The 13,209-nt window shown below is 35.9% G+C and overlaps 1 protein-coding gene across 3 annotated transcripts in view; it reads right to left on the reverse strand.

Moving 5' to 3' along the window:
* LOC106878243 (nuclear hormone receptor family member nhr-48) overlaps positions 1 to 13,209 on the reverse strand; it is a 329,560-nt gene that overhangs the window by 61,995 nt on the left and 254,356 nt on the right. For all 3 annotated transcript variants that reach the window (XM_052966399.1, XM_014927414.2, XM_014927413.2), the window contains one exon: positions 6,643 to 6,769. In XM_052966399.1, the coding sequence (XP_052822359.1) occupies positions 6,643 to 6,769 (127 nt within the window). The remainder of the gene's footprint in view (positions 1 to 6,642; positions 6,770 to 13,209) is intronic.

Consider the following 13,209-nt stretch of genomic DNA (forward strand, 5'->3'; position numbering starts at 1 on the left):
GGCTTTGGTCGGCCCGAGGCTATAGTAGAAGACACTTGCCCAAGGTGCCACGCAGTGGGACTGAACCCGGAACTATGTGGTTGGTAAGCAAGCTACTTACCACACAGCCACTCCTATCAACAAAAAAAATATTTCTACATCAATATACCATTTAATGGCTGCCTCTTACAAAGATACTTAAAGTAATGGGAAAGTAGTTAATTTTTGCTATGGATACACTGAATAATGTAGGGAAAACAAAAGTATGTAAAAATGATGATTATGAGGATGTAAATTTATATAAATATACAGACTAGCTGGCCGCCTACACTTTTTTCTGCAAAATAGGGGTAGTTTATCCTGTTCAGGCTATATTATTAGCATTATCCTGCGTTTGAGAATTTAAAATCACTTCTGTAACTTTGTAAGACATCTCAATGCTTCTAAAAGCAAACTTCGTTTATTTGTTTACGTTCATCGTAATTTGAATTTGAAGTATAGTCTATGTCTTTTTGAAACTATCTTTAAAAAAATTAGATTAGTTAATTAATCATTCTTTTACTCTTTTACTTGTTTCAGTCATTTGACTGTGGCCATGCTGGAGCACCGCCTTTAGTCATTTAAAATTAAAATAAAAAATGTTATTCTTTAAAAAATTAATTCATTTGGTAAATGAGCAATAATGTGTATCTATGTAGTTATATATATCATTTGTGAAGGCACATGGCTTAGTGGTTCGGGTATTCGACTCATGATTGTTAGGTCATGAATTCGATTCCCAGTGGTGCACTGTGCTCTTGAGCAAGACACTTTATTTCAGGTTGCTAGCAAAAATGGGCTGTACCTGTATTTCAAAGGGCCAGCCTTATCATATTTTGTGTCACGGTTAATCTGCTTGAGAACTATGTTAAGGGTATGCGTGTCTGTGAAGAGCTAGGCCACTTGCACGTTAATTTCACGAGCAGGCTGTTCTGTTGATTGGATCAACTGGAACCCTCACTGTTGTAACTGATGGAGTTCCAGTTTTTATTGTTATTATTTTTTAAAATTATATATTGTTCTCATCATTATTTAACATCCATATTCCATGCTGCCATGGGTTGGATGTTTTGACAGGATCTGACAAGAGGACTGAATCATACTCCAATGTCTGCTTTGGCATGGTTCCTAAGACTGGATGCCTTTCCTAATGCCAACCACTTTACAATGTATACTGACTGCTTTTTGTGTCACTGGCACTATTAAGGTCACTCAGTAACTCACAAGACGCCTTAACTGAGTAATGGTGTAGTACTGAAGGAGGCAGCTAGATGCCAGGTGTATGATAAAGGGATAAGAACAAGTGTTTTGCAGTAGAGGAAATATATGGCTAAACCGACTGGAGAGAGAGAGGTGGTAGTGATGAGGTGTAAAGCGATACCCATAAGGTAGAAGAGGGAGAATATGAGGGGGATAGGGACAGAGAAACAAGAGTGGTAAGTTCTCGACAGGACAGCGTGAGATGTAGATGAATGCAAGGAATGGCAAACAGGGGATGAGGTAAAGTCAATGGTGAATATCAGATTGAGGGAAGGTGAATGAAATTGTTATAGGTCACTATATATATATGTGTGTGTGTGTGTGTTAGGGCTTGTTCCCATTGATTGTACTACAGACACTGTTGACTGATGTTTTTCTTCTACAATAGTCACAAGTGAAATTTGGTAGACAGGAAGTGTTGTGTGCGCATGTGCATGTATTCCTCTGCATTAATGGTGGATTTTGTAAAATCAAACAACAGAAAACATAGAATCAGAACTAAATGTAAATATGTTCTTGCTTCTCATAGTTTCCTAAGAACTTTTAAAATAGCATAGAATTAGCTCCAACCATGGAGCATCAAGCTGATGCAGGAAAAATTCTCAGGGATAGCATGCTAACCTGTAACAAGTAACATTCAAAACCAGTGGACTGACTTCAAACTCAAGATGCCCATACACCTCATCCACTTGGACATTTTAATTCTAAGTCAGAATTAGGTAAAAACAGAAGATTTGTGCTATGAAGTAATTCCAAACATAAATTAAATCCAGGCTGCTACATCTAATCACTTAGAATCTACTGTGATAGCCTTCACAATAGTACCTGTGCCTGCATCTTTCCTCAGAATGAGTTGACCAAACCTGAAACAATGACTTCACAGTATCACCACAAACTGAAGTTAACCATGCCTGGTGATCACATAGCAATCATAAACTAGTTATGACTGTATGCACAATGACTAGCTAGATTCAAAAATTGACTGTCCACCTAATAATGGTTTACACTATCCCTGTATAGGTTCTGGTGCAAGGACATGTTCATCTTGTGGATGATGGAGTGTGTGACCGAACCAACGGAAATACTTTTTGCGCAGATGGACTTTGAAGTTTGATACTAAATCTAAAGCATAAACACAGAGCATTTGGCAATAGTAAGAGTGAGTAAATTGTTCCAGCATTTCTAAGTCTGCCACTCTCATTGGCCATGTCTAACAGCTGCACATGAGAATGGTGTAAAGGAGCACCTAGTGATGCAAGCTTTTGTGGCAACACAATCTCTAACTGAGACCAAAGCTGATTTTGAAGACAACAGCACAGCACAGTGGTGCATAGTATGACAGTAGTAATGTTAGTGGAAAAGGTTCTAGCCTGGATAGTGATAAATACCGATTGTATATCTTACTATTAAAACTCCAGCCTTCTTTAGATACAATAATAAGTACAAGGCCACGATGTTTACTCCCTAAACAGATAGCATTGGGTTCAATCCCACTGTGTGGCACTTCTACAATAGTCACAGATAACCAAAGCCGTGTGAGATCTGGTGGAAGGAAACTGGAAGAAGCCGATTTTGTGTATCACATAACAGTTGCAAATAAGCACCACCATCATACTGGTGGTGTCCTTCATTCTCCAGTTTTCCATAAAAACATGTTTGGTCATGGAGAAAATCTACTTCACTTGGGACAGATAAGGGTTGGGTAAGAAGGGTACCTGGTCATAGAAAATCTTACTGAATTCCATCTAACTTATGCAAACAAGGAAAAAGTGGATGTTAAAACTGTTATGATGATGGTATAGCCAATTAGAGGAACTAGTATTTCACTGGTTATAATTTTAGTAGCTTTAATCCTTTAGCATTTAGATTACTTTATATAAAATGTAATACTTATTTATTACCTCCACCTTTGCTAAGGCGGAGGTATTGTTTTCAGTCATGTTTGTTTGTTTGTCTGTGGACAAGATATCTCAAGAACTGCTGAATGGATTCGGATGAAACTTTCAGGGATGTTTGGCTTCATGACTGGTATGAACTGATTAGATTTTGGGATTGATCAGGTACTGGACAAGGACTCTGGATTATTTTTCCTGTTTTTTAACTTAATTTTTGAGAGTAGTCGGGTTCATTTTTAGTATTCTTGTTTGTGAGAGCAGTCGAGTTTATTTCAGATATTTAAAAAATCATTTCTAGCTAATCGTTGAGAGGACATTGGTAGCAGTTTGCACTCTCTGAGTGCTCTTGTTCACATTGATTTGAATTTATCATACATTATTTTGTAGCATGAAGGTACGTGGCTTAGTGGTTAGGGTATTTGGTTCACAATTGTAAGGTTGTGAGTTCAATCCCTGGTGACATGTTGTGTTCTTGAGCAAGATACTTTATTTCATGTTGTTCCAGTTCACTCGACTGGCAAAAATGAGTAGTACCTGAATTTCAAAGGGCTAGCATTGTCACTTTCTGTGTCATGCTGAATTTCTCTGAGAACTATGTTAAGGGTACACGTGTCTCTGGAGTGCTCAGTCACTTGCACATTAACTTCACAAACAGGCTGTTCTATCAATTGGATCAACTGGAACCCTTGTTGTTGTAACTGACAGAGTGCCAGTTGTTTTGTAGTGTTGTGATTTCTATGATGTGATTGTATATTTTTAGAATGACATTGTAAGGTAAGTGTGAGAAGCCTGATCTGGTCAGTATGAACATAAAACAGGTAGAATATCTGGGCCGGATAAGGCTGATTAGAATACCACAGGGTTAAAGGAAGAAAAGGAAAAGCTTAGCCAGGAAGTTTTTGCACTCAGAGCACAAAGCAACTTAGATATCACTGTAAGACAAGGTCTTGTTACTGATTTTGTCACTTAATTGCAGCAGCAACAACTTCTTCTATTGGAATAAAGTCACACTTTAATTCAGAGCAAGGGTACAGTTGACATGAACTGATTGCTGGCCATTCCTCTCTTCCCTACCTTGTATTTCTTGTGTCTACAATATCAATTTTACAAAATGGAATGCTAAGTAGAATTGACTGGGATTTGAACTCACAATGCGAAGGGGCTCAACTATTTTGATCTATGTGTTTTGGCATTCTAGTGTTTTTTGCCACTCAACTTGCATTCCTTAGCACAACAACAACAAAAATGGCAACAATGAAATTTTAATCCAAAATGTAATGAATCAGATTAGAAAATGTCAGTTCAGTTAATGTATAAAATTACGGATTAAGATGTAAATGGTCAAAAGTACAGTGAGGTGGCAGGAAGAATTAGGGGAGAAAGATACAGGGAAAAGAGGTGGAGGCAAGAGAAAGGGAGAGAGAAAAGGAAGAAAAAGTGAGAGGAAAACTACTTTGGTATAAAGTGATATGATACAAAAACAATTAACTGTAAATAAAAGATAAATGGGAAAAACCAAGAGAGATTATAAAAATAAGTTTTTATGGACCTAGGCATCTACTGAAAGATAGATGGCTTGAGACCTGTCATTCAGCTTGTTACTCTTTTCTGCCTCAAGTTTGTGTTTATAAAGTTTAATAGCACACACACACACACAGCACATACTTTCACTACTTTCAGTCACTGAACTGAGGCTAAGCTGGGTTACTTACTGCCTACTATACTATAGTCAGTTAAATCAACTTCAGCACTTATTTTATCACTTGGTGTTTACTTTATCAACCCCAGAAGGATGAAAAGCAAAGTGGGATGGAGTTGGACTTGAACTGAGAACATAAAGCAACAAAACCAAGCATAACAAGGTGCTTTATCCAACAGCCTGCTAATTCTGGTAATTCACCTGATGGCACCATGTTATATAGCACCTGTGCCTGTGCCAAGTAAAAAACCATCCAGCCATAGAATCCAAGCCAAATCAGACCCGAAGCTGGTGCAGCTCTCCTGCTTACCAGCTCTGGTCAAACCTTTCAACCTATGCCAGCATGGAAAGTAGATGTTAAATGATGATGATGATATATATGTGAAATTATCCATCCTCTCCTTTCCTCCTGATTCACCACTGTTTATATTCTCCTTTATATTCATCTTGTTGTACCTGGAGAGTAATATCTGGCACCTAGTTACCAATATCTTTACCTCCCTTCACTTACCTTTACATAAATACAAGGTATCCACGTGTCACCTCTATAGCAAAACACCTGTGCTTGTCTCTCTATCATACTTTAGCCTTCAACACCATTCCTAGCCTAAATCTACTTTATCCTCCTTTAAATACACTTCAACTCAATCAAAGGGGCTTTTCCCTTTTCCTTTCTTTTCATACCAGTGTCATGGAAAAAGCACCTGGTACACACTGTAAAATGGTAGGCATTAGGAAGAGTACCCAGCTACAAAAACCATGTGGGACCTGATGTTGCTGGTCAGATCCTGCCAAACTGTCCAACCCATGCTTACATAGAAAACAGACATTAAATGACGATGATGATCTATAGTATTAGTGTCACAATACCTATTTAAATAAAAATGCATCATAAATCATCATCATCATCATTTAACGTCTGCTTTCCATGCTAGCATGGGTTGGACAGTTTGGCAGGATCTGACCAGCAACATCAGGACTGAGGACTGGCGAACCAGATGGCTGCACTAGGCTCCAATCTGATCTAGCAGAGTTTCTACAGCTGGATGCCCTTCCTAACGCTAACCACTCCGAGAGTGCAGTGGGTGCTTTAACGTGTCACCAGCACGAGGGCCAGTCAGGCGGTACTGGCAACGGCCACGCTCAAAATGGTGTATTTTATGTGCCACCTGCACAGGAGTCAGTCCAGCGGCACTGGCAACAACCTCACTCGAATGTTTTGTTCACATGCCACCGGCACAAGTGCCAGTAAGGCGACGCTGGTAATGATCACGCTCAAATGGTGCCACTATCATATTTACTTGTGTTTAAGGTGGCAAGCTGGCAGAATCATTAGCATGCCAAATGAAATGTTGAGCGGCATTTCATCTGTTTTCATGTACTGACTTCAAATTCCGCCAAGGTCGACTTTGTCTTTCATCTTTACAGGGTTGCTAAAATAAGTACCAGTTGAACACTGTGATTGATGTAATCAACTTATCCCTTCCTCTGAAACTGCTGGCCTTCTGCCAAAATTATAAACCGATATATTTGTGCTTTATTTTGAAATGCTACTATATATTCATTCATTTGAATTGGAAGTTACTCTTAGCTTCACTCATTTCCATGCCTTTATGTATGTTTAGATGTTGGCTCCCCAGCATGACCAGCCAAAAGCTGAAACTGATAAAAGGGTATTTAAGAATATATATGAAATTATTTTTTTTACCCCTTTTCTATGTATTATAAACAAATAAAAAAAAACATAAAAATATAAACCGAATTTCCTACCTTACATCCTTCACAGGAATCAACTCCATAATGGAAGCCCGATGACTCATCCCCACAGACTTTACAGAGGGGGGCTTTAGTTCCATTTTTTGAACTCATCACAGGCCTAGTATTCACTGGAATCTCCCTACAAGAAAGAAAAAAAAAGAAAAAAGACAAGGTCAGAAAATATCCTATAATTAATTTACTACAGACAGGAACATGCAAACATAATTTACGATGATAATTTTTTTTTTATGTTGGTAATGAAGATAGGAATGGTGGTGAGGATGAGAGTGGTAATGGATAATGAAAAGGGAATGTGGTGATGGGGATGCTGATGAGAGTGAAAATGACAATAATGATGAGTAAGGCTTCAATGCAAAATAAAGAAATCCAAAGACAGTTTTCTTTCATACAACAAAAGCAATATTAGACTATGTTGTGGAATACACCCTGATACACATCCTAATTTGGAGAATACTGTTTTAAGAACACACACAGTGGAAACTCAGTTTACAAATGCTCTCATCACAAACAATTTTTTTAGTATAAAACACCTCGGGTGATGAACAGTGTTTCAAGTAACAAACATGCAAGCTGGCAACAATGGTTGGTGAGAAGCTGGAAGTTATCAGTGAGAAGAGTGTCAGTTGCTGTCTAACTTTAGCACAGTGCACATCCCTGCTCGAAGTCACTGTGCCTTTTCTTGAATTTCTTTTGCGCAAAATAGTTTTGGCTTACGACTAATTCTGGTGATGACTGGCTATCAGGAACAAATTAAATTTGTAAATTGAGGTGGAGGTGTAGGTGTGTGTGTGTGTGTGTGTGCGTGTGTGTGATAGCTACATGATTCAATAACCAACAGTATTAAGGCTTTTAATGGATTCAAGTTACATTTTTCACATACATTCACTTATAATTTTACAACTTCAACAAACTCAAATCAAAAAACTTGAATAGTTCTGTGATATTTTTCAAAAGAGATCAACACAAATTATTATTATTATTTTTTTTAAAGATCACCCTTAAAAAAGAGACAATTAAGGTCGTGTCCAATGTTTTTTTTTCTTTTTCAGTTGGTAATCTTTTCTGAAGCACTGCGTTCAGATGGATCAGAGCAATGAGGAGAAAATAAGTCACCTTGAATGATGCCACACTGATTCCATTGCTATTCTCTATCTATGTTTCCTTGGATATTTCTTAATAAGCAGTTTCTAGAGCCTTCAAATCATGAAACAGTTTCTAATGTATTCCAAGAATTAAGTGCAATATAACTTGCCATATATTACCTAACCATGTACAGTATTTCTGTTGCATGGTCATTTAGTTTCTTATATGTCAAGTATAGCAAACCTGCACATCTATAGCGATCAAATTGAGCAGGCCTTGGTCAGAAAATAGTTCAGACTAAATTCATAGCAACAATTTTGTTACAAAAACATACGTCTGTTATATCAAGCCACAGTTGAGTGGAGAAAATAAAATATACTTCAATGAGTTACAATTAAGTGTAGCAAGCAGAAAAGCACACTACAGCATACTACAGTTGAGTGTAGTAGGCCTATGTCACTGTAGTAATAGAGGGCTAAGGCCAACTGCACACATAAAAAGAGCTCATTAAAATATCAGAATAGTGCTGAACTTGATGTAAATATAAAATAAAAATGGAAAAAAAAAAAAAAAGCATTTCATGGCTATTTATATTTTAGCTTTGTATGAAGAATATCTTTGAAAACAACTAGTTGCTGAAACACACATACAAATAAATCAACATTTTGAGCCTGATGTGCATGTGTTTATGTCAGCACACCTGCATATAACCATGAACACATACACACTTTATTCTCCAATCTTTACAGCTGATACAAATATTTGGTAAACAAACTACAGGTATGATTGCATTATGATTCCAAATTCAGAGTACTTTATGTGGTCAAGACTGGTAAGATGTGCACTAGCAATATTTTGGGGGTAGAATTTGATTGAATCCACCCTATCTTAAGCACTTGCATATAGACTGTATCTATAGAAATTTCTATTTGGCTTGGTTAGTCAACTTTTACCTCTAAATATACAATGACCATTACCTCACTGGTATGGTTGTATTTGCCCTCCAACCATCTCTTCTATTGCTACTTGAATATGCTGTTAAGCATTTTGCCCAGCATGCTAACGATTCTACCAACTCACTGCCTTCTTTAATAATTATAATATTGCTATCTTGTATAATAATTGCACCAATTATTGGCAATTCTTTTGTCTTTCCATATTTCTTGTTTGTTTTTAAATCTTCTCTTTCGCCTCACCCAATCAATTTTATTCATATATTGGTAAATATTGTAGTCATATTGTTAGTAACAATGATTTTCAACACAAAGCTTTATAGAGAAATTTTTAAAGCACATATCTGAAGAACAGGATCAGGACTCAAATACCAAGATGATATTCATTATGGGTTTTATGTCTGCTTTCCATGTTGGCATTGGTTGAATGGGTCATCACATTCCAAAGTCAATTCTTAGACAAGTCAAAGAACCACATCTCATTCACATGTTGCTTTTCTGGCATGGTTTCTGTGGTTGGATATCTTTCCCTACCACCAATCACTTTACAGAGTGTATTGGATGCATTTTATTTCCTTTGACAAGATATTACATTTGCTAATGGAAAAGGTGTTACAAACAGCAAGCTGATCATAACTTGTAGCGCAGGCAGAACAAATAAGGCACAGGAAGATGTTGTGACATCTGTACAGAAAATGGTGAGCCTCACAAAATGAGAGGATTCAGGATCAAGAAAAACAGTAAAATGTTTTATTTACTATAAAGCCAATCAACCTATTCTAGCTGAAGAGAAGAATCATAGCAAAAACTAACCAATAATGGTAGTCTGTTTGTTGGAATATGTGTCCAATTGTTACATTTTAAACAGATCTAACTATGGAACGAAATTAAGACATAATTGAAGTCCTTAACATAATGAAGCAATGTTATAAAGGGCAATAAATTCATGCATCAATAATAGAAATAAGAATATTTATAAAATGTGAAATTTTTGAATGTCCTACTAGTTGTCGTCATCATCATCATCATTAGTAGTAGTAGCAATAAGACTGTGTATTGGCAGAATTGTTAGAGCATCAGAAAAAATTGCTTTGCTGTATCTCTAGTACATTCAGTTGTAAAATATTTGAAGAAAATAAGGCATTTTCAATTTGATAATGTTGTCCTTAGGATCTGGACAGTACTCAGGTGAACAATTTTTTGTAATTCTGATGCTTTGGAATTTTCTGTTATTTGGCCATAGTGTTTAAGAGTGCATTTTAGTACTGTCTCTAAAGTTTCAATAATCACAGGTACAGTTGCTCTTAGACACCACATTTTTGAGACCTCTATTTCAAGGTCCTTTAGCATTTAAACTGGTCATATCCAGTTAAATATTCTGTTTCATGTTAAAACTGGTCAGCTCCACCCTGACATATACCTTATAAGACCATTCTAAAGTTAAACAATCGCATCATTGAAATCTCAAAACTACAAGCTAATACATAATTAATTCAAAGCAATATGAATAAATGAACAACACATTTGACAGAGTAATAATCTGAATGCTTAAGGGCAAAACATATTTGCTTAAATATTATTATTATCATCATTATCAGCATCAGTAGTAGTTGTAAAAAGTATTTCAAGCCAAGATGGCATTGCTCAACCTTCAAAACACTGATTACCAACAAATGTTCAGACTGAACATTAACAACAGCAACCTCTCCGGTCAGGAAAAAAATCACCAAATGTCACTGACTTTGTTCTGTCCCTTTTCTGTTGACTGTCTCATCAAAAATTAATAAAATATAATAAAATAATCAATGTACATAAATATATTTTTGAGAGATGGTTGGGTTTTTCAACTATTCTCGTATGAGTACAGCATCAACTTTCTAGACACTGATGGTCTGGAACCTCTTATAATCTGCACTAGTTTATGAGCAGCAACTGCAAACTCCTGTAGTCACCAAACTTGTTTAGTGGGCAGCCCCGTTTCACAGTTTCTTGTACAGTGGAGTATAATAAAGTTGTATCATTTACACTAATGTACAGATACTTGTATTTTATTAAATTATTTGAGTAAATCTAATACCTGTTTAATATAGGGTGTGTTGACTAAAGTCAAAGATTCTGGAACCAGAGATTTGGGGAAATCATTGTTGTACCTGTATTTAATCTCCAGAGCAAAATGTCCACAGATTTCCAAAATTAGTACATTTACTACACTGACAGAACAAAACAAAAAGTTTATTTACAAGGTGAATGCAATTTGCTGCAACCAATTTTGCTCCCAAGGGTACAACATTGTGAAAATTTGGACTTCAATCAAATTTCTTATCAGATCAAATAAAGAATGATATCTTTTGAGTGAGAGTTGCGGGGGTTGGTCAATGATTGACGGAAGAATCAAAGAACATGGCCAGTAGAAGAACAAGAAGTAAAGAGTAGAAGTAAAAGAATTTGAAAAGAAAGAAAAATATAAAAAAGAGAGAAAAAAAAAGGAGAGGAAAATGAAGAAGAGAGGGAGAGATGCAAGATAGTAGTGAGACAAGTGTGGAGAAAGAAGCTTTGGAAGAAGAGAAAGACAAATCATAAAAAAATGAGAGAGAGAGAAATCAGAGGAATGTGAAGAAAGAAAGACATAAGGAATGGGAAGAGAGACAAAGAAAATGGAGAGTATGTAGATTGATATAGATAGAGATGATTGAAAGTAAGTAGATTGATATGGATATAGACAGAGATGACTGATAGACAGACAGCCACTTTCAAGTAAGCAGAAAATATGGATTGCAAATGAATCAGTTAAAACTGTTGAGCATTCACCAAGGAAGAGTAGGAAATTGATTAAATATTTGGCAGTAGTGAAAACTACCAGCCATTAAATGGAGAAGCTAACACAGCTGCTACAAGTAGAACTAAGTGTTGGGGTTTCAAATATGACAGCAGACACTCAGGTGGATGATAACACTTCAAATGAAATATAAACGTATGATATAGATAGTTACAGTAAAGCGAATTATTTTTAATATGGAAAAGATGATTTATTTGGTATCTTTCAAGTATGAGAGATGGAAACAGAGAGTAGTAGTATTGAGGTAAAAATGTATGTAGAACAAAAATGCATATAATGAGTACATATGCAAACAATACTGATTCACAGAGTTTAAAAATGTATAATTTTTAAAAATCTTGACATTTTTCAAGTAAGAAATATATTTCAAAGATGCTTAAATATTAATGGTACATTTTCCTTTTTTTTTTTCATATTCTATTGTTACTGGCTATACCAATGGCTTTTGCATATTCTTACTGGTGGATATATCAATAATACTTGTGTATCATTAAGTGAAAGCTAGCAAGCAAAAAAATTTGTTTAATCAATTAAAATTACACTCATGAGGAGAAAAAAATCATTAGTATAATGATGATTCCTGTCAAGATTCCTTTATTACTGAATAATGGAATTTGTATATACCTTATTGCTGCGCGTGCGACTGTGTGTGTGTGTGTGTGTGTGTGTGTGTGTGTGTGTGTGTGTTATTGATAGCAAGTCATCACCTCATGTTTATACACAATGCAAAAACCTGAATTACAAGGCCGTTGTTTTCATTTTTTCCATTAGAAACATGGTTCAATTTATATGGTATTATAAAAATGACTACTCAGAGTTGCATATTCATAGTACATGCGTGCGTGCATGTGTGTGTGTGTGTGTGTGTGATTTCTTTGTTTGCCACATGTGCAACTCCCATAACACACACATGCATATATGTTCATTCAGTCAGTCATTCATTAGTACAATGAGTCCGTATCAATGACTACAAAAAGGGGGATTGATTGATAACAATGGAAATGAAAGATCAATGCTCTTTCCATGTTAGCTTTCATTATTCTGATGAATTGGAAGCAAAAAGACAGTGTAAGAGAAGCACTTGTATTTCAACATTCCCCTTTGTGTTTCTCTATTAGTGGCAGCGCCCACCAAAACCATTTCGCTACTTGCATGGTGCTTCATAAAAATAAATAAATAAATAAATAAAATCTGATGGTAGGGTGTTGCAGTTTTGTTGCATGCTTTGATAAAAGCATCTGTGTACCAACAGGCAAAAAAAAAAAAAATCCTAACTGAAGATCCAATGGTAAAAATGTACTGAAATATGGAAAAAGGATGGGAAAGGAGGACGTGTAATTAATAATGAAAGGAAAAGTAGAGCAGGATTTAAGAAAAAAAACCATGGCAAAAAACATTGAAATAGATAAAGTCAGATCGGAGAAAATTAATGAATTAACAGTTGATCCAGAATAAAGAATGGAATTTAACAAATTAAGAAAGTTAATATAGTATCAGCTCTGTCAGCATGAGGCTACAGGGTGTTGTTGAGTAGAAATTACAAACAAGTTGTTGTTCTCACCTGTCCATTAATATTAATATATCTTAATATAGTAGCCATGTGTACAAGATAATATTGATAGAGACTCCAAAGAAAAATAACCTATATATGTGTGTGTGTCTCTCTCTCTCTCTCTCTCTCTCTCT

The sequence above is a fragment of the Octopus bimaculoides genome, chromosome 3 (genome assembly GCF_001194135.2).
Source record: "Octopus bimaculoides isolate UCB-OBI-ISO-001 chromosome 3, ASM119413v2, whole genome shotgun sequence".
Lineage (NCBI taxonomy): Eukaryota > Metazoa > Mollusca > Cephalopoda > Octopoda > Octopodidae > Octopus > Octopus bimaculoides.